The 23,257-nt window shown below is 37.3% G+C and overlaps 1 protein-coding gene across 6 annotated transcripts in view; it reads right to left on the bottom strand.

The window, feature by feature from the left end:
* Nucleotides 1–23,257, bottom strand: part of OSBPL9 (oxysterol binding protein like 9) — a 129,801-nt gene that overhangs the window by 90,121 nt on the left and 16,423 nt on the right. For 4 of the 6 annotated variants that reach the window (XM_019742781.2, XM_019742782.2, XM_019742783.2 and 1 more), the window contains exons 2-3: nucleotides 21,863–21,913; nucleotides 6,769–6,847 (exon numbers count right to left, since the gene is read on the bottom strand). In XM_019742781.2, the coding sequence (XP_019598340.1) occupies nucleotides 6,769–6,847; nucleotides 21,863–21,913 (130 nt within the window). The remainder of the gene's footprint in view (nucleotides 1–6,768; nucleotides 6,848–21,862; nucleotides 21,914–23,257) is intronic. The other 2 variants (XM_074334714.1, XM_019742788.2) reach the window with 1 other exon arrangement.

Below are 23,257 nucleotides of genomic sequence, written 5' to 3'. Positions count from 1 at the left end.
TGTAGCCGTTTAGAGAATGGCTCTAGAGTATAACTGTTCAAATTCCAGTTCTGCCTTCAATTACCTATCTGACTGTGGCCCACAGTTACCTTATGCATAAAATAAAAACAATAATAGTACCTACTTCCAAAGGTTGTGAGAACTGAATGAGTTAACAACATAAGTAAAACTCTAAATAGTGCCTGGCATAAAATAAACATTTGATAAATATAGCTATCATTATTATTATGCCAATACACTATCAGTAACATTATAAATCATTGTATATACTAAATTATTAAATAGCTTCAATTTTATTTGACAGTAAAATGCAAATAACTGGGTATTTTTCTAATTATTAGTGTGAACTATAGACTATCTAGTCTTCTATTAGGTTGAGCCATATGAACTGCGGATATGCAACTACTTTTGACCAACAAAAACAGTACTTTTTTATGGTTGGAGCTTGTAGCTTTCATCCCAACCTCTCTGATCTTTCCTTTGCGCCTGCTGATGGTTTCACCCTAGTGTGCTCCAAGGTCTGGTTCTCAGCGTTTTCACTCGGGTCTCCCTAAAGGTTCATACTCATTACTACCATGGTTTCAACCTAAGACTGAAGATCCAGAGTTTTTATCTAGCCCATAGATGCATTTCATTGGCCTACATATATATTCTTTTAATCTGGAGATTTAACACACATATTCACAAACTCCCCCTCACACATAAAAAGATCTGAATTTCTGGTTTCACTTGAAAAACTTGATGATCTGGCAACATTGGACAAGCATTACCAAAAGCCTTACCTGTCTGGAAGTAAGTAGCAGCTACCCCTTCAAATGGCACAAGCGCTCCATACTGCTAGTTTTCATTCAGCTTTCCTCTTCACTCATTTACTAGCCCTTAGGCATTCAAAGTTTCAACTTCTAGCTCCACCTACCAGCAATACCCTGCTGACCACAAATCTCCATCTCCAGGCCAGACTCAGGTCCAATTGCCATCACCACCTGTGTGTCCCACGGACACCTCAAACATAAGAGGTCCCTCACCACCTCTGTTCTCCTGGACTCTCTATTTCATATGTTGACAACAATCAAACCATAAGCCAACCCAAAAATGTCACCTTTACTACTCTCATTCTCTCATCTCCCATTTCCAAGCAATCACCCGTTCCTATACATTAACCTCCTAAAAATCTCAAATCTATTTCCTCCTCTCCTGCCCCATTACCATTGCTTTAATCCATCCAGGGCCTCAACAATCACAGCTATTTAGTATCCAAAGCCCATGTCTCATTCTGTCTCTCCTCTGCTGAAAATCCTGCTTCACTGGCTCCTCACTGACCTCTGGATAAAAATAGAATCAATTTATATTAAACATATCTGCCTCTGCCTAACTCTACAGCCTCATTTCCTCCCCACTGTTCTAAGAGTACCAAGCATTTGCAGCTTGGAAACATACCGGCACTGTCCTAGTTCCACACCTTTGCAAAAGCTACAACATCTCTCCGCCTGACAAACTTCTGTTCAATCCTCAGAACTTCTGTTCAATCTATCAGATAGAGGCGATAAGGAGGGAGAGCGGCAGAGAGCACCTCGTGCTAGAGAACTTTTAATTTTTACATTACATACTTCTAAACAACTTGAAATTTGAAGAGCTAGTATGATTTTAAATTTTCATTGTTATAAAAAGAATTACTTGGTAACAAGAATTACTTTTTGTGAAGTACTGACTGGTTCCCTCTGCATTATTTCAGTGCCCTATATGTATTTCTCCTACTATAGCATATTTCGCATTACATTATAATTACATCCTTACATGCCCCTGGACATCACTGTCTATGTCTTATTTACCTGTGTGCCCTCAGTTCTGAGCACAGGGAGTTACATACACACACAATGAATGTTTGAATTCAACAGCCAATATAATGCCAAAGCTGCTTTCCATCCAATGTTTAGTCCAGAATCTATCTATGCAAACAACGTCGGCTGGCTGGCAGGAAAAGGGATCATTTTTTGCCCTTGTTCAAAAGAAAAGAGAGCCAGTTCATTGAACATTAATTGGCAAGTATTTTCTTTTTAATATCTCTAAAGAAGGTTATAGATTTCAAACTTTTAAAGCTCTAACATGCTAAAATTTCAATTTCAATTATTGCCTTTTCAAAACTGAAGTTAATTTAAATTGATTTTGTTTTCAGAATTTTATGGCATCTCTTTAAATTGGATATATTCTAAAATACCAAGTTACCAGAACTGTGAATCATTGTAATGACAAATTATCTGTTGTTTCAGGGAAGAGTGTTCTCTTCCTGGCACCAATCCTCTTTATTATAAATAAACGATGTTTCAGAATACAGGATTATGTAGCACAGCTAGAGATTTAAACCATAGTGGAAATAAAGGTGATGGGTAACAACCCACCGACATATATTTCCGTATACTTGACCTTCTGTCTCGTTCCTACTGCCCATGCTCCTAGCCAAAGGCAATGCCCCCCCACCTGTGTATTAGGTCCCATCCTCTCTTGCCTTCTCAAAGACAGTGACCCAACAATTCTCCCCTCTCCTGCATCATCAATTTTCCTACTTTACTGAATCACTGCCAACAGCATAAAAACATGCTATTATTTCTCTCATCTAAAATAAAATAAATAAATAAAACATTCCCTTATTCTCATTCTCTGCTCCAGCTTCCTTACCTTCCCTTCACAGCAGAACTTGAAAACACTGTCTATATCCCTACTTTAAAACTGCTCTACTCAAGGTTAGCAATGGACTCTTAATTGTTAAACCCTCTGATCATTTTTCAGTCCTCAGCTTACTTGATCTATCAAGAGCACAGCTGCTGGCACAGCTGCTGATGTCTCTTTGCTCCTAGAAACAAGTTCTCTTGGTTTCCAAGGTACCACATTCACCTCCTCCCATTTGGTTGCTTCTTTTCTGTATCTTTTGCTAGTTCTACCTCATGTCTGTGCCCTCTAAATAACTACTGGAGTGCCCTAGTGCTCATTACTTGGACCTCTTTTCTCTCCACCCTTACTCTCAAATACCATCTATATGTCCAAGACTTCCAAAGTTATTTCTCCAGCATGAACTTTTCTCCTGAACTCGGCACTTCAACTGCCTACATGACATTTCCATCTGGATGCTTGGTAAGTTTCTAATACTTGTTTATAACCATGTCCAAGGATGAGCTCCTGATACCCACATCCCCAACCAACAACCCCCCCAACACACACACACACACACAAATTAGTTCCTCTTACAATCTTCCCCAGCTCAGTTAATGACAACTCCATTCTTGTTGCTCAAGCCAAACATTTTGGTGTCAGCCTAGACTCCTGTCTTTCTCTCACATGTTACAGTTCAACCTTCAAAATAAATATAATAACATACAACAAATTATTACTTCGCAATATGAAAGGAACAAACTACCAATACACACAACATGGATGAATCTTAAAAGCATTATGCTGAGCTTAAAAAAAAAAATAAAGCCAGACAAAAAATAGTACATACTGTATGATTCCATTTATGTGAAACGCTCCAAAAGAAAAATCTAATTTATAGTTAAAGTAGATGGGTGGTTCCCTGGGGCCAGGGGCTGGGAGTGGGGACTGACTGAAGGAAAATAAAGGAATCTTGTAGGTGACAGAAATGTTCTATATCTAAATTGTGGCAGCAGTTATGAGTAAATAAATTTGTCAATACTCACTGAACAAAATCAATAAAATGGCAGAGGAGAAAGCCAATAAACAAGATAAATTAGAAAAATATAAGTAAATATAAAGAGAATGCTAAGTCCTGGGGAAATAAAAAAATTGGCAAAGAAGAAAATGAAATGTGCACATTTTATTGTATGTTAATTAAACCTCGATAAAGTTGATTAAACACATATACACAATTCAACCTCTTCTATTAGGTTGGTGCAAAAGTAATTGAGGTTCAAAAGCTTAAAAAATTGTAGAAAAAACGCAATTACTTTTGCACCAACATAATACCTAACCCCACTGCTCCCATGGGAGCCACCATCATCTCTTTTCTGAATTACAATAGTCTCCTAATTAGTTTTCCTACAGCTGTCTGTCCCTGCCTCCTACATTTTATTCTCACATTGGCCAGAGTGATACTGTTCAAAAATTACATCATATCACTCATCGGCTCAAAACCCTCTAATGGCTTTTTAGCTCAATAAAATTCAATGTCCCTACTGTGGGGCGTAAGGCCTCACATGACCGGGCTCTCTGCCATTACCTCTTAGACCTCATCTCCCACTACCCTCCCCCATGGTTATCTGCACCAACCACAGCTGGCCTCCTTGCTGTTCTTCAAATATGGCAAGCACACTCTTTGGCACTGCTGTTCCTCTGCCTGGAATGATGTACTCCCACACCCCCAACAAAGCCATATAACTTGTTCCCTCACTTCCTTCAGGTCTTTCACCGAAAGGCACCATTCCAATGAGTTTCTCAGGCCACTCTAAAATTTCAACACACACACACACACACACACAACCTCACGTCTATTTCATTTTCTTTTCCTGTTTTATATTTTTCTCCCCAGGACTTAGCACTCTCTTATTTACTTATATTTTACTAATTTATCTGGTTTATTGGTGTTCTCCTCTACCAGAGTGGATGAGGAGAAATGCCAAGAGGAATTTTATGTTTTCTTCATTACTATATCCTCAGAACTTAGAATGTCTAAAACAGATGTTGAATAAATGAATGTGTCTGAACAAATTCTAACTTTTCCTTTAATAGGTGATACTAAGTAGAATTTGCTTTATAGATGCATCAATTGATAATTCATTTGCTTTCAATAATTCTGGTATATTAAAGAACTTCAACACATTTAAACATAAGCTAATGTGTATCAGCCAAACTTGCTTTCCATTCTAATCAAGAATGTAAGAACTATCAGACATTGAGAATTTTTCATCAAATTTTCAGAGATTTTCTCATAAGGACTTACAAATGTGAAATAACTCTCATTATTGCCAAGAACTATGTATGGAGTCTTATCGAGTTCTTTAAAAAGCTAAATAATCTCATGTTGCTTGAGACTCCCATAACTATCACAGTAGAAAATAATAAATTCTCAGAACTAAGAATCCATTTTAAAAATGCATACAACTCTTATTGATCCTTGTCATTTAAATAATTCATTAAAGGAATTGCTTGTCTTACAAGCAGGCCACATAAATCTAGGAGTGTTAAAGGAGAGATGGGTTGAACATAAATAATGTAACAGTAAATCAGAAGGTTGAGATGCCTTTGCTTTAGAGGTCTGAGCATCCTCTCCTTTAAACGGGCAAACAATACAGCTTCTGGAAGTCCAAAGAAGGCGAGACGTCTCCTTAGTTAACTGCAGAGGACAGAATTCCATACTGCAGCCTTCACCTGCATCCCGCAGCTATTACTTGAAACACATTAAAATATTCAACTTCATTCAAGAAAAGAGTTCTAGTGTGTAAGGCATTACCTGCTTTAGTTTATAAGCAGCATTATATATTTAACCTAAAAATAAAGGCCTTGGGCTTTCATAAGATTTTAAATGTTTTGTGAATTTTATGAAAATTTCAGGAGAACATCATTAGTTAAACAGCTCTAAATAAAGAATTCGATCAAACACAGTACATATTTTTAAGGATGTTCTTTCCTAAAAGCATTAGAGACAGCACTTTTGAGTACACTGGTTTGTCTTTACTGTATATAAGCTGCATCTTTCATCTCTATGTGTCAATTTCTTAAACAAGACAACAAAGAAAAATAACTGCAATATACTATCCTAACACAGAAGGACAATGGCTGTCTGAACATCTCCTATAAAATATCTGGTCACTGTGAGACTTCATAACCAAAACATTTTTAATCTATAAATTTATTTAATATTTATTTATCTTGGTATACCTAGCATCTATCACAGTGCACTATCACTTGTAGTTCAGAGAAAGTACTAACATCTCCAATCTTCTCATCTCTAAGTTTCTTGGACTGCTTTAAACATAAAATAGAGGTTACTCTGGATAGGCAAAATAACAAAAACATTAGTAACAAAGCTAACAGATGCTCTTAATACATGAGAGGTATATTAAGACAGGATCATTAAAACTGACTTTTATTTGCTGGCTCAGAGTTTTCAAAGCAAGATGAAATGAGAATGATCATACAGTACCTTACCCTTTCTACCGGTGAACCATAGCATGCAATGCCGAAACATAGCAGTGGCAGATGGCATTGGTGTTATTAACTATAAAAGGGATAATAGCAGAGAAATGACGGCTGGCAGACAAGACACAGAAATGGAGATGAAATGAAAGCAAACTCGTAGTCCTTGAAGCAAAGCAAAACCTTTAACCAAAGGTTGCCACTAGCTTCAATTTAATTCACATTTTGAGTTTTACACTGACAAGCACTGCAACCTTCATAATCAGTCTTTAGACTCTTCATGCAGAAGCAGAACCATACTCCTCGATAAAGAAGATCAGCAACCTTCTGTAAACACAAGCCAGCAGCAGCAGCAGCCCATTACTCTCTCCCTTCACTGATTTTTAGCCTTTAAAATTTTAATCTCCAATTGCAGGCAGATCCAGTCGTTTCAAATAGATCTGTATCCACTGCAGATACAAAGCCCTGCCTAACCTGCAGTACCACTTCCTCCAGAACGTTCCTGTGCGCTCGTTCATGCAGGATCAGTTGCAAAATCATTCAAGTCATCCAGCAAACAACCCACAAGAGAAGAAAAGCAGCAGTTGGGACTATGAAGAGAGAGAATCTCTTCTTTCAGCTCACCCTGGAAATGGAAGGTTTTCTGATCAACAGTTATTGTGAAGGTGCTGTCGTCCTCATCGTCTATACCAATCACAGCTCCCTGTGAAACAAAGAGCAAAATCCCAATAAGGCAAACAATGACATCAGCAATACTCACCGCTGCTACAGGCACGGAATGCTCAATGCACCGACGACACTGAAAGCAAACTAGACAAACAAAAGGGGAATCTGAGACTCTAGTTTTGGTGAAGGACGAAGAACTACAGGAGAGAGGAAGGCAGGGCACTGCGGTCCTCTGCATGGAAACTTTCTACCCTTGCTTATGGGGCATGGATGTGGTGGGAGGGTGAGGGGACAAACAGAAGCTTCAGTCTAGAATCTGTGCAAGAGCAGCTCACTGAGCCATCCTGAGCATTAGATTGCTCTCTAAAACGGGAGTCAGAAACCTCCACCACGTTGTTGTGAGGCCCAAAGAGCTAGGTGGCTCTTCATCCAGCTGCTTCTGTATTATACTTGTTAGTGCACAAATGCCAGGTGACACTTGCTTCAAAACACTGTCCCAATCACTTCTTCCAGGTGTGCTCCCATAACCACTTGTATGTGGCTCTGCTACTGTCACATTATTCTGTGAGTATCTGTTTATTATGTCTGCCTCTTACCATTGAACTGCTGCGAGATCTTGGAAGTCAAAAACTATTTTGATACATGACACTCAAATACAAACTATGTGTGTTCTAAATAAAAGCATGAACACCTCTCCAAAAGTGGGGCCTGAGTTTATAAATTGTTTGTTTCAGGAAGGGTGAGATCTAAACTTTTATTTTTTTGTATTCAACTACATGCAACTATTAAGAAAACAGGGATTGAGGGAAGCAGGGACATGCAAAATAGTCTACTGTAAGTGTCCTTAAGAAATAGGTATTTTCAGTATTCCAGAGAGAAAAACTAGAGAACATGGGATAGGTAAAATGCCCCACATTGAGACAAAGAAGCAGTGTGCCACAGACAAAACCAGGAGCTTGAAAATGAGGGTTGAAAAAGACTCAAGAAGCCAAAATACCGAATCCCATCAGAAAAATACTACTACTATCCCAGGAGAGCCAAACATTTATTCATTTCTTCTCAGAGGCTGTCTGGATGAACCCCAACTCTATCCAAATCCTGTCAACTTGAATTAATTATTCCCCAGTCTCAAATGGGGTGGGGATTTTTATCCCTATTTTTAGATAAGGAAAGTATCTCCAAGGTCACACAGGGTAAATGGCAGAACCAGAACCTACTTGCTTATTCCATGAGAGAAAATATAGACACACCTCAGTGGGTAAGTATGTGTGGGAGAGGCTCATTCTGGTAACTTAATTTTGTGCTCAACTGAGTTAACCTTCTAATTTATGATATATCAAATATTTGCTGAGTCATAACTAAATACAAAAGTATGTGCCAGCTACAGCTTTGAATATTATAATAGAACCTGCCCCTCAAGACACTTATATTCCAGTGGAGGACATAAAACATGCAAAGAGGTAAATATAATACAAAGCAAAAAATCTCTACATGGATAATTTTGAAAACATACTAAATGAAAAAAGCTAGTCACAAGGGTCCATATGTTGTATGATTGATTCCATTTAGCTGAAATGTCCCAAACAGGCCAATTCAGAGATCAAGAGCAGATTAGTGGTTGCCTACTGCTGGGGTGGAGGAGCGGAGGTGGGGTAAAAAGGGAAGTGACTGATAAGTATCTGGTACATACTTTTGTATTTAGTTATGGGTATGAGTTTCTTTACAGGATGATAGAAACATTGTCAAGTTGAGTGTGATGATGGTTACACAAATCTGTGAATATACTAAAAACACTGAATTATATTCTTTAAATGGGTGAGTTGTGTGGTATGTGAATTACATGTTGAACGAAGCTGTTTTAACTTACAGCAATCTGGGTCCCTTAGCAAAAATGCACCACTTACCTAGTCAACTCAAAATAGAAACCTCTAGGTTCTATACATGTTCTCCCTCATTCCATCACCACAAGTTGTGCTCATTCTACCTCTGAACTATAATCTCAAATTCTCCAACTCTTCTCTGTCCTATGAATTGCTACTGCCCTAATACAGGCTCTTCTTGCTTGATAAGGCAATCTGCCTTCAGTCTGGCCACATTTTAGTCTACAGTCCTTGCTATTGCCAGAGTAATATTTCTACAGCACACTCTTACAGGAAATCCAGATGTTTAAAACTTTCCTTGACTCTCCATGAACTACTAAATAAAGTCAACATGTCTTCATAATGTCATTCCAGACTATTCAAAATCTGACCCAACCAACCAGTCCACTGTCATACTCAACCCCTTACTCTTCACTGCACACACCCCATATGTACTCAGCCTCAACATTTCTTCCATACACTAAAAAAAACAAAAAACATAAAAACCACACCAAGCAATTTCGCTTTCTATATCCTTCCTCAAGCTCAATTCCCCACCACTTGTTAAACCAAAGCAGAACCTCACATCTCCCCCAGTGACCACCTCCTTACTCACTGTTTTCACAGAGGAGCTTTCTGAAAATTGACCATGCCTTAACCTTTCATCCGCTGCTGCAATCTAGCTTCCTTCCCCACCACTGTGCCCTCCCAGGTCTCCAATGACACTTTACGACTCTAGTTTTATCACATAGCACCGCTCTGAAGCACTAGAGTTGGAAAAGTCAGACCTGAGGAAAGGTCTCTTACAAGGGGAGCTTCTCTTCAGTGAGCCCGTACAGTTATGATTTATGTATACATTACCTTTGAATATAAAGTTGTTTTCAAATGATATATGTAAAACGCTCATCATAGTGCTTAGGGGTGAATTTGCTAAGATATAGGGTATGCACATGCCGATTTTAACAGATACTGTCAAACAGTCCTCAAAAGTGGTTGTGCCAACTACACACCAACCAGTGGTGTACGTAAATTTCAACTGCTCCACATCTTCACTAACACTTTTTTATTATACTTCAGTCATCTGGCAGGTGAGTAGTGGTATCTTGCGATGGTTTTAATTTACATGTCCCTGATAACTAATGAGCTTAAGTATCTTTTCATGTTTGTTGGCCATTTGAATATCCTCTTATGAAATAGTTCAAGTTTCTTGCACATTGACAAGACTGGCCTATTGAATCCTTCACTGGTTATGAATCAGGCAAATTTCTACCCTGTTGCCAGAGTTTGGACTCTCACAATGACATCTTTTCATGAAGAATTCTTAACTTTCACGTAGTACAATGTATTGGCTTTTACACTTTATGGTAGTGCTTTCTGTGTCTTCTTTAAGGAGGCTTTCCCAATCCCGAGGCCATGAAAATATTCTATGTTAGCCTTTACATTTGCATATCAGGTAGAGTAAGTCCTCCAACTTTTTCCTCTTGGCCTTTACAAATTATGAATCAACATCACCACCATAGTCATAACCAGTTGTCTCTAGAATGGCAGGTGAGAAGAAGTCACCATTTCTACTGGGGTCTGTTTGTTGACTGAGAAGGCAGGAATCAGACGTGGGTATTCTATAAATTTTAGAGTCAGGTGAACAAGTTAAACACACACACACACACACACACACACGGAACGAACTGGGATTACCATTTACTTAGGTCATTTTTAATTTCAGTAATTGTTTGTAGCTTTCTGAGTAGAGGTCTTGCCCACCTTTTGTTAATATTTATTCCTAATTGTTTTTGGTACTATAGTAAATGTTTTTTAATTCACTTTTAAAAACTCATTTTCTAATTACTAATTGTGGGTACACTGAAATACAACTTATTTTTGTAAAGTGACCTCATATTCAGCTAAATTCACTTATCAATTCTAATAGTGTATCTGTAGATTCTTTCGGATTTTCTGTATGCTCAATTAAGTTGCTGTGAGTAATAAGTTTATTTCTTCTACTTTAATCCTTATACCTTATATTTATTTTTCTTGCTTTATTCACTGGCTAGGACTACCTGATTTAAGACTGCCACTAGCGTGGCAGACAATGTTGAATATAAATGATGATAGGGGGCATCCTTGTCTTGTTATTGGTCTGTCCCACTGTCCACTGTAGCTATTTATAACCTCTCTACTTTCCTTGAACCCCCAACAACAACATAAGCAGTCATCAGGTAGGAACTCTAAACCTGCTATGCCCTCCCACCTAAATACTCACCTGCATCTACACTCACTCTTGCTTCCTTTCCACTTGCCATAATGGAAAAGGGACTCCACCCCCTATCACCTTTCCTCCGGTCTCTTAGTTTACCAATTTTCAACTTTTATCTCTCTCTACTGACTCTTTCCCAACTGCATTTACACACGCTAGTCTTTACCCTCTTTCCAACAACAAAAACTATCCTTCTCAATTATACATCCTCAATCAAGATTATTCAGACTTGCACAAGCCTCCTGCCTAAAATTTATTTTAACTTCCCATTCCTTATAGGATATGTGACCAAATCAATGGCTCTTCTTCACCTTCAAGTACATAGGGTGATTATATGACCTGGTTGTTTGCCTGGGACATTTCTAGATTATTCCTGTTGTCCTGGCATAATAATGAATAGAACCCCCTTTTAATCTAAAGATTAGTGTCCTGGCTTAGAGGATATGATCACACCGCCATAGCCTAGCCTACAAGGTCCTCAGTGATTTGCTCCATGCCTACCACCTCTCATCAAATTCTACACATGGGCAGCTGGAGGTTTACCAATTGCCCCAAGCTGTCTTCCACCAAATATCCTGCCTCTCTCTTATCTGAGTTCATACTACTTGTTTTTTACATCTGATAAAGCAAAACTCCCTATGCTAACCCATATATGGAATAGTATTCTACCATTAAGCAAAGTTCTTTGTATGCTAACCCATCAAACTTTGATACACACACACACACACACACACACACACACACACACAAATGTATATATTTGTATCTTTCATTTTTCTTCTGAAGGTTTCAGATTCTGTCAGTACCTGGGCTCACTCACCAAGGTGCCTGCTACTCCAGGGTCACACTATCCAGTTTCCCAGACAGAAAGTAACTGGAGCTGGAGTCTTGTGCAACTAGATGAATGTCCTGACTTTCTCTCTTCTTCTTTCTAGTATACACAGAAACATACTATAGGCATGAATCATAGTTCTGGTGCCAAAGACAAAAAGCAGTTTTGCTCTCATGGCTTAAAAAAAAAAAAAAAAAACACTACGCAGGGCTATTTTAGGGCCAATCTCCCCTTGCAAGGAAAGTGGGCTGGTAAACTGACTCCAAAGACGATAAAAAGGAAGGACTCCTCTGGAATACAGATTGCTGACACAGCTCCTAAAAGGACGGCCAGGGGATATAAACAGGAGTAAGATATATCTCTGCCCTAGAGAGCTCATAATCTAGAGAGGAGAGAGGAGTTCACAAAGTAGAAGGAAGCTGGAAAGCTCATGGCCCATCCCACTCACCAAAGATGCTACTGCATGGAGGACCTGCTTAAGCATCATTCACTGATTCGACAAGTATTTACTGAATTGTCTAGCTATTGTTCTGAGTGATCGTGATAGAGTGGTGAACAATTTGCTTTTTTATTGATTAATATGCATTCTTTTGGGTTTTTGTCTTTTTCATTGATTTGTAGGAGTTTTGTGTTTTTTTTTTACATATTCTGGCCATTAATCCTTTGTCAGTTGTATATATTGTAAATATTTTCTCTCCCAGCCAAGGGTTGTCTTTCTTTGAGTGTGGTGTCTTTTTGTTGTTGTTGTTGTTGCTGTTGTTCAAAGGTTTTAAAATTTGAATGTTGTCAAGTCTACCAATCTTTTCTATATGATTTGTGATTTAAGGTATCCTTCTCTGTCCTGGTATCACAAAGACATTCTTCCATATGTTCTTATAAGTATAAATTTTCATTTTATACATTTAATACCTCTGGTATTTATTTTTGTGTATAACATGGGATAGAGAGTAATTTTATTTTTTCCATTCGGGCAGCCAATTGATCCAGCTTCATTTACTGAGTGACAGAATCTGATTTGTAATGTGTTATATACTAAATTCTCATAGATGTGTGGCTCTATTTATGAGCTTTCTCTTCTGTGCTATATCATTTTAATTACCAGTTTCATAAAAACTCTTACTATCTGGAATGGCAAGTTCCCGAACTCCTTATTCTTCAAAAATTTCTTGCCCAGTTAGCATTTTAAATAACTTTTAGAATCACCTGGTGAAGTTCTTTGATAAGCCTAATCGTGATTTTGACTGGAATCACAAGTGCTTATAGATTAATTTAGGGAAAATAAACATACACGTTATTGAGTCTCACAAGCAGGAACAGGATACAGCTTTTACTATATTCAGATCTTCCTTTAGTCTTTCAATGATGTTTTATAGTTTTTCTCCATCAAAGAAACACATTTATCTTGTAAAATATATTCCTAGGTAATTTAAGAGTTCTTGTTACTATAAATAGAATTCTTTGTAGTAACTTTTTCTGATTGTTTGTAGGTTGCATGGAGCAACACTATACGTATGCTTTCTGCGTAATGATTTCATATCCAAAAACTTTTTTCTGTAGATTCTTGTGGACTGTTTTATGTAGACAATATCATCTGTAATACCAACAATGTTTATTCTTCCCTTCCAATCCTTTTTCTTTGAATTGTTTTGTTTCTTATTCTCTGTATTAAATGTTTACCAGGACCTCCAGTACAGTTGCAGAAACATCATGTACAGATACTAATTTTGTTTTTCCCTCTAAGTAAGCCATATATCTTTTGTATTTTTTCTAATCTTACAGCATTCACTAGGACCTCCAGAGCACACTATTTAAAGGAGCAAAAGCAGGCACTGCTGTCTCACTGCTGATTTTAAAGAGAATACTTCTATTTCACTATTAAGCACAATGTAGCATTTTAGCAAAATTACCCCTTACCAGGTTAAGAATATTCTCTCCTATTCCTAGTTTGCTTAATTTTGAATGCATATTTCATTTTATTCACTGCTTCTTCTATATTAATTCAGATGGCCATGTAGTTTTCCTCTTTTAATCTGTTAATGTGGTAACTTAATTAATTTTAAAATTAACATCCTAGTATTCCCATAATAAACTTTACTTGGTCATAATACTTTTTGTTTATATATTACTGAGTATGGTTTGCTGTGTTTTGTTCAGGATTTTGACATCTAAATTAATAAATAACTCTGGCTTAAAATTTTCCTTTATTAATTTCTTCTTTCTACTTTATCATTACTTTTTTTTCTATTTCTTAAAAAATTTAATGCTTTTGTGACAACATGGATGGATCTTGAGAGAGTAATGCTGAGCGAAACAAGTCAGACAGAAAAAGCAGAGAACCATGTGATTTCACTGATATGTGGTATATAAACCAAAAACAACAAAAGAACAAGACAAACAAATGAGAAACAGAAACTCATAGACACAGACAATAGTTTAGTGGTTGCCAGAGGGTAACGGGGGCGGGGGGTGGGGGTGGGAGATGAGGGTAAGGGGGATCGAATATATGGTGATGGAAGGAGAACTGACTCTGGGTGATGAACACACAATGGGATTTATAGATGATGTAATACAGAATTGTACACCTGAAATCTATGTAATTTTACTAACAATTGTCACCCCAATAAATTTAATAAAAGAAAAAAAAAAATTTAATGCTTAGCTCATTAATTTTCAATCTCTTTTATAATATAATCATTTAAAATGATAAACCATAGACTGCCTTAGATGCAGTTTTAATATGTAGTTCCTTCATTATCATTCAGATTTAAATATTTTATAATTTACATTATGATTTCTACTTTCACCAATGAATTAAACCGAAGTATGCATGTGAGGCAGTGAGTAGCTACTGTTTTGTTAAGGAATTTCTAATTTATTCCACCATTGTCGAAGAATGTTATCTATGCAATACTGGGGTTTTAGTATTCTCTTTTACCATAACAATTTTAATTTTTTTCTTAAAGTCTATTATGTCTGATATTAATACTGTTTCCTAGCTTTCTTTGGTTAACAATTTCCTGGAATATTTTTTCATCACTTTCTTTTTTAATTCTTAATTTGTAATTATAAAATCATATAAACATTCAGGAAAGATAGTATTAATGACATCTATGTACCAATCAGAGACTACATAAATGTTTACATCTTTCCCACAAGAAGACATTTTTAGCATCAAATTTATACAGATGACACTTGCAAAAACGAGCAACTGAATTAACAAAAAAAGGAAGAAATCAATAGAGTAATTTTTCATAATGAAATAACAAAACAATTGATAAAAGCATACCTAAGGGGAAGAGAGTAAAGGACAGTCTTAAGGTTATACATTAACCTAAAAATAATTCTTTATTGTATCCACTCTAAGATGTCAATGATTGTAAGACGCATCCCAATGCCAAAGATGCTAACATGAAAAAATAATGCAGAATCAAGTACCATATTTTGCAATGTATAATGAGCACCCACGTTTTTGGCCCATACTTTCAAGGAAAAAATCTTTCATTTTAATTTTTTAATTCAAATTTTTATTTGTTTACATTTAGGTACTTGTTCTTTGTATTATAAAGAAATTTTAGCATTTATTTTTTTCATATATTACGATACAAGAAATTTTATGTAACAAATAATTACAAAACACAAGAACAGATACTAGGTACAAGAAATTTTATGTACCGGTAACAAATTTACAATATTTATGCATCATAGAAGGCCAAGAACTTTGTCGTTGCAAGTTTGTCGTAAATTCAATAAAACCAATTATCGTATTCCAGGGTATTATTTTGCATACGGATGTCATTATTGATTTCTAGAGTTATACTTTTAACTCGACCACAAACAAAAGAATTAAAAACACTTATATAAATACGGAATTAGTACTATCCATGTATAATGCACATCCTTATTTTTCCCTCACAAATTTGGGCAAGAAAATGCTTATTATACATGGCAAAATACGGTAAGAAGTCAGTGCTAAAACTATTAATGCATCATGGTACACTGCCAACCTCTCTTGTGACAGACTAAAGGAAAAGAGAAAAGAGAACAGATGACACATCCCTCGGGAAATCAGACAACTTTGATGGCCAACACAATTACTAAATGGAGGGAGTACTCAGTTTCACTGGACTGGGTAAAAAGTGTTACTTTAAGTAACATATGGAGTAATAGTTTTTGAAACGTCACAATACATTTAGATTGAAACTTTGTTGAATATAATTCACCTTATTTGGGTGATTCCTAAGGCCCTGTAGAATTCTTCAGAAGCTGAGATTCATTTTATCTATGGTAATTATTAATTATAACAGTAACTACTATTCATTAAGAACCTAAGTCCCAGACACTGTGCTTGGATACTTTTAAAAATATCAATTAATTTGATATTCATAATTCTATGAGTAAATGATATGATGCCTATTCCACAGAGATTAAGAAAATAAGGACTCAGAGCTGAATAGATGAATTGTTTGAAGTCATAAAGCTAACAAATGGCAAAATTCAGATTTGAACTGCATTTCATATATGGCCTATTCTTGTCTCTACCCAGCACTGCCTCTTTAATGTTACTGCTTCTCCATTTTTCAGATTTTACCTGGAAATGTCAATATTTTGTTTTTAGCTAGTATGTTGGGGAGGAGGGGGAATTAGACACCAGGACTCAATCAACATTTTACTTTTACATCAAGGCAAGGGCACCATCTAGTGGCACACACTTTGCCACCATCAAAGAAAGTGGATGGGAAGGAAATGGTTTTTCACTCTTCTGCTTTCCTCCACTGGTTTTACACGACTTTGAAACAAGTTGGGGGTGTCCACATGAACTCTTCTAGTCAAGAAGAATAGGATCCTAGTAACTATAAGGACTGAACAGGGTTTTAGAACGAGACAGATCCAAGTTCAATCCCAGATTCACTATTTACTGTGACCTTGGAAAGTTACCAAAAGTAGCTTGACTCTCAGTCTCCTCATGTGTAAAATGAAATAACACCATGTACCTGACAGCGTTATCATGGGACTACACGTGAAAAATCAACACAGTGCCTGATCATAAAAGCTTCCTCCATGATTACTGGTACCTTTCCCTAGGTTCCTTTTATGCAGCCTAAAACCACATGGGTGTTTTGCTTTGTTTTTTAGAAAACGTATCATATACCACTAGCTCATTTTATGCTTAAAATAACTTCCACAGGTCCTTCGTATGTAAACTTTAATAAAAACAAATTCTTCAATATTTATTATTATAAATACATAAAATTGGCAATAAGCATTTTTATGTACCTACTTACCATGTACCAAGCATAGTAACAGTGGATGGGAACTCACTATGGAGTGGGGAAAATAAAGTTAAAATGTAATCATGGAATAAGTATTTTCATGGCTATAAGTGACAAATGTTATGATAAGGTAGAGGAGGGGGATTATGGATCAGGAATGCTTCATAGAAAAAACATTTGAAAAGTCTCTTAAAAGATGAGCTCACCAGATCAGAGCCCAGAAAATTCCTGACATAAGAAAAAATATGTGAAGAGCAATGAGTAATGAAAAAACACAGTGAGGGAACACAAAGAAGTATAGTGTAATTGGAACACAGAATAAAGATGGATGGAGAGGCAGGAAGAGACCTGTGGCATGGGTCAGTGATAGCTCGTTAAGCTCATTTGGAATCTAGATAATAGTTGCATCATCTATCACCACCATCAGCACCATCATCATCCACAGCAGTTATTTATTGGATGTGTACTATGCACAGGAGAGACTGTTCCATTTCCTGGATTCTCAAGCTAGATCCAGGCCAGAACAGAGAATGCTTCCTGTAAATCGCCTCAGACTGTCTGAGCGATCCCTCCCCTATGCCCCATGGTGTGCTGGTGCATGGTGGTTCCTGGAACAGGCTGTTGCCCTCTCCGTGGCAAAAACATAAGGCATTTTCCCCTTATCTGGGGCAGTCAGTGCCATGCAGAGCGGAGGCAGAGGATATCCATGTTGTCTTGCCACTGCCCAAGATGTGCCCCCTATGTAAGCTTCCTAAATAAACTCGATGCAATGCTGCAGTTGTCAGCCTCATTCTTTGGTCTCTCAGGAAATTTTCCCAACACCCTACAAGTTATATAATGTTATCTTCATAGGAATTAAGAAATTTGCACCAAGTCAGTAAGGGGTGGAGCTGAATCAGATTCAGCCCCAGGTCTCGATTATTCTTTCTCCTACAACAATGGTCCCTTTCGATGCACAAAACAATCTGGATAATCTGTTTAAAAATAAAAGTTCCAGACCCTAGTCTAAAACAGTATGTCTAGAGAGTGGGACTTGGAAATCTATACTGTTAAACAAGCTGTCCAGATGTTTCTTAAATAGGAAGCCAAAGGGCAGTCCGGCTTTTTGAAAACACAGTTGACCCTTAAATAACAAAGGTTTGAACTGCGTGAGTCCACCTATGCGTGGATTTTTTTCAATAAATACTATGAATGTATTTTCTCTTCCTTATGATTTTAACATTTTCTTTTCTCTAGAATACTCTATTGTAAGACTACAGTACATAAAACATATACATACAAAATATGTGTTAACCGACTGTATGTTACTGGTAAGGCTTCTGGGTAACAGTAGGCTAATAGTAGTTACGTTTGGGGAGAGTCACAAGTTAGATGCAGATTTTTGATTGCACAGGGGCCAGTGCCACTAACCCCTGCATTATACAAGGGTCAAGTGTACCGCAAAGCCTCTCAAAACACACACACACTACTAATTAATAGCTTCTATCTATGTGCCAGGGGCCTAATCCTCACAAAATTCGGCAGGGGTATTACGCTACTTACTTTAAAGAAGAGAAAACTCAAGTTCAGGAAGCTTACAGATAGCTTCCCTCTTCCAGTCAACAAAGCAAAAGGCAAAAGTAAGATTCAAACATAGGTATATCTGGTTCTTTCCTGTTATGCTGTATGGTAGGAATTCTAACCCACCCCCAATGACCCTTGCCCCTCTATAATCTCTTCCCTTTTGAGTGTGGGTGGAAACTGAATACGAAGAGATCTCACTGCAGTGATTATGTTACAGGATGAGTGATCACTGGAGTGATTATATGGCAAAAGGGTGTAGTCTAATCTAATCTCATGAGGCCTTTTAAAAGCAGAGTGTTTTCTGCAGCTGGTAGCAGAATGGAAAGTCAATGCGATGCAAAACTCTAGAAGGATTTGATGTGCATGCTGACTTGAAGATGGAGGGGCCTCATGACAGGAAGTATGTGTAATCTCTAGACGTTGAGAGCAGATCTCAGCTGCCAGCAAGCAAGAAAATGAGAACCTTAGTCCTACCACAAGGAACTGAATTCTGCCAACAACCTTTAAAAGATTTTGGAAGCAGATTCTCCCTTGGATTCTTCCTCAGATAAAAGCCCAGATAAGAGCCCAGCTTGGCCAATAGCTCAATTTCAGCCTTGTGAGGCCTAAAGCAGAGAACCCTTCTGAGATGCCTGATCTACAGAACTGTGAGGTGATAAATGGGTGAGGGTTTTTTAATTGGGGTGAAATACACATAACAAAAAATGTACCATTTAAACATATTTAAGTGTTCAGTTTAGTAGCATTAAGTACATTCATATTGTGTGCAACCATCACAACCATCCATCTCCAGAACGTTTCCATCTTCCCAAAGTGAAACTTTGTACCCATTAAACAAGAACACCCCCCAACCCCTGGAAACCACCATTCTACTTTATGTCTCCAGGAATTTGACTACTCTAGGTACCTCATATTAATAGAATCATACAGTATTTGTCTTTTAGTGACAGGCTTATTTCATTTAGCATAATGTCCTTAAGATGCATCCATGTGTCAGAATTTTCTTCCTTTTTAAGACTAAATAATATTCCGTATGTATATACCACATTTTGTTTATCTATTCATCCATCAAATGGACACTGAGTGCTTCCACCTCTAGGCTACTGTAAGTAATGCTTCTATAAACACGTCTCTACTTTCAATTCTTTTGTGTGTGTGTGTGTAAATGAATATTGTTTTATAAGTCAATTCATTATCTTGAAAATTGGGTAAGAGGAAATAATCAAGCATTTATGCTATTTGTACTGTATCACTGGGCAACCAAATAATAGATGAAGTGTCTCCTTATATAATTATCTGATAAAAATTGAAACAAAATAAAATACCATAATTTTGCAACCCCCAAGTAAGTTAATTAATACCGATGCTGAGCATCAATAGCTGTTAATATCAATAAAGAGCAAAAAACCAGACATTATGTGCTTCCTGATAAAAGAACACACCGCCACCTATAGTCTTGCCAAAGGGATCAAGCCTGAGTCTGATCCAGACTCTGGCTCCAACTGTCAATTTGCAGGAAAAGCAGAGACAGGAACATGCTGAACTGCACCAGTAAGCAATCAATGAAATCTACACTACGGAAAACTCCTACAGGTCAAAGGGCCTGGATTCTTCAATAGATAAACTACAAACAAAAGATGTCAAGCTTTTTATTTTTAAATGAGCAAGATAAAACTACAGAATTTAGGAATGCAAATCCAAGACATGATTGCTAGAATAGAACAGGTTACTTTAGGAGACAGGGAGGGGGGCATAATTTAAATGGGGCACATAGAGAGGCTTCCGGGATAGCAGGCAAAATTCTATTTCTAAACCTGGGTGATAGACACAAGGGTTAATAATTAACTAAGCTATATTTAAAAGAAAAAAAATAGTGCATTAAATGTACCAATGAGACAGTGGCCCAAATCCAGATTTAATTCAACTGAAGAGCTGTCTTAATACAGTTCTGCCAGTGTCACTATTGAGCCTATTTCAAGCCAAGAAGGCAGTTAATACCAGACTGCATGGTGACTGGGGTCAGCAGCAAGTGCTCAGAAAAGCAATTAAACCAAGAAGACAAAAGGAAACCAAAGGAAAGGGAAAAAAACAGTAAAAAATCTTCTAACGATTTTTTAAATCTTTATGCTATCACAAATACACCATCTGCTCAAAATAGGCCTATCTGATTCCCATCCTACAACTTTACCATACTTATTCCTAATGCAGTTGCCAAAATTTGTCCATTAGAATTTGGTTTCTTTCTCAGAGTCATTTCCCATTCCTACCAATTAGCTACTGCTACCGTAATAAAGGCAATAATATGTTTGCCAAAGATAGTCACATCTGCAAAAGTAAGGGTACAGAAAAAAGATGGCAGAAAGAAAACAACAGGAGCCTGAAGAAGAAAAGGCTCCTAGAAGCTGATTTACCTAGTTACAATAGAGAAGGTCCTTCTTTGGACACAGTGGAGTACTAGAAACTGTATCCCCAACCCTGCGTTCTGTCTTGCCTTTAGCCACCTGGACAATGGTGGAAACTGAACAAGCAATTAAAAGCAGCACGAAGCTATAGGCCTTCACGTCCAACAAGGCAGCCACAAGCTACACGTGGCTACTGGGCACGTGAAGTGCAGCTAGTCTGAACTCAGATGTGCCATAAGTGTAAAAGATGTTGGATTTCAGACTTAGTACTTAGAAAAGAATGTAAAATACCTCATAATTTGTATTGATCATATGTTGAAATAATAATATTCTGGATGTACTGGCCTAAATAAAATACATCATTAAAACTAACTTCACCTGTTTCTTTTTACTTTTTAAATGTGGCTACTGCAAAAATATTGAACTATATATGTGGCCCATATTATATTTCTACTGGACATCACTGCTAAACAGACCATTATTAAATAGTGTTGAACAGGAAGAACAAAGCAGCTAAAAGTGGCAATTTTTCAGAGATTTTTTCTACTGTTTGCTCTACCACGAACACTACAACTATTTTCCAGGCCCTGTTCCTGGCTGTAAAACAGAGGATAAACAAAAAATCAAGAGCTGTATTAAGTCGTGGATGGATACCACATGAAATCATGGGCCAGTGAACTGAGTTCTAGTCCTGGTTCTGGCACTGACTAGCAGTTCCCTGGAGAAATCATTTTTTCTCTCTGAGCCTTAGTTGCCTGTCCCAACAAATTAAGTAAAAAAGCTAAACTAAATTTAGAGTCCCATGATTCCATCAAAATAATTTTTTAAATTTCTGTCAAAATTGGTTTTCATAAAAATGAGTAAATACTCACTCTGAGTCTAACACATCCTCGGCGAGATCCTCTCATCATTTTGTCCTTGGACTAAAAGAAAAACAAAAACATTCAATGAATAAAAGATCAACAGACTGATTGTTTTAGAATCATCTAGGGATAAAGGTACAAAATTTACAGTAATATCCCTCCTTTCTCCCTCCACCCCCTGCCCCAAATCATTTTCGGTTTCTCAAATTCACACATGGGAGGTTAAGAATTACCTGGGGGTTTAAAAATTACTCCCAGATGATTCTGACTCAGATAATCAGAGGACCACATTTTGAGAAACACTGCTTTAGCTTTATCTCTTTGCAGTTCCCCAAAGTGGTCCCATCTTTTGCCTTTGAGATTACTCATCTGATGTTCCTCAGCTTAGAATATCCTTAGCCCTGATTTTCTGCTTTGCTATCTGTCACCTCTGCCTGATCTGAACTTCCATCCCTGGGCTCCCACAGTCTCTTGAGTGTTCCTGTCACAGCCTGCACCACCCTGTTCTATGACTAGTTAACTTGTCTGACTCATCCATAAGACTGCACATTCCTTAGGGGGTAGGAACTGTACCTCCCTTATATGCTTCAGAACAGTGTCTGAAACACATTAGGAGCTCAAGAAATACTGATGAAACATTGCTTACCTTTCACGTCTCTGCTACTAGACTGAGCCAAGCAAAGGCTATATTCCGCACAATAAGCCCTATGTTAACAGTCAGTAAATATTCCTAAAATTAAATTAGTCATGTATAATAAAATGAAACCTTAAATAATCAAAGTTTTCAAAATACCTCAACAATGTATTTTTCTGTACTCCTCTATGTAAGAAAGAAGTACAATGAGCCAGTATCATGGAGTTATGTTTTAAAGAAAATTGTCCCACTTTAAACCACAGATGCCCTACATCCAATGCCCTGAGCCACAGGCAAGCTTCCAGCTATAAAATAACTAAGTGCTAGGGATTTAACGTACAGCGTGGTGACTATAATTAACAATACCGTAGTGCATACTTGAAACGATGCTGAGAGAAGATCTTTAAAGTTCTCACCACAAAAAAAAAAAAAGAGAGAAAAAAGGTAATGATGTGCGGTAATATATGTTAACTGACCTCACTGTGGTAATAATCATTTCACAATACATATGAAGGTCTGACAATTAAGTTCACAAACTCATCCTAGAAAAAGTGCTACATACATCATTGCTGAATATCACTATGGTCAACTTCGAACTACTCCCCTTGGGAAGCTGTGCACTGATGCCAGTGCCTAGTCCACCCTTCAAAGCAATTTTGGAACTCTTTTTCTGGAACGGCCATCAGAACTGTCATCGTATCATCCTTGATGTCCTGAATGTCATCAAAATGTCTTCCTTTCAATATTTCCTTTATCTTCAGGTAAAGAAA

This window comes from Rhinolophus sinicus, linkage group LG06 (assembly GCF_036562045.2).
Source record: "Rhinolophus sinicus isolate RSC01 linkage group LG06, ASM3656204v1, whole genome shotgun sequence".
Classification (NCBI taxonomy): Eukaryota; Metazoa; Chordata; class Mammalia; order Chiroptera; family Rhinolophidae; genus Rhinolophus; species Rhinolophus sinicus.
The sequence above is the reverse complement of the archived record's forward strand: the minus strand, read 5'-3'. Positions and strand labels throughout refer to the sequence as shown.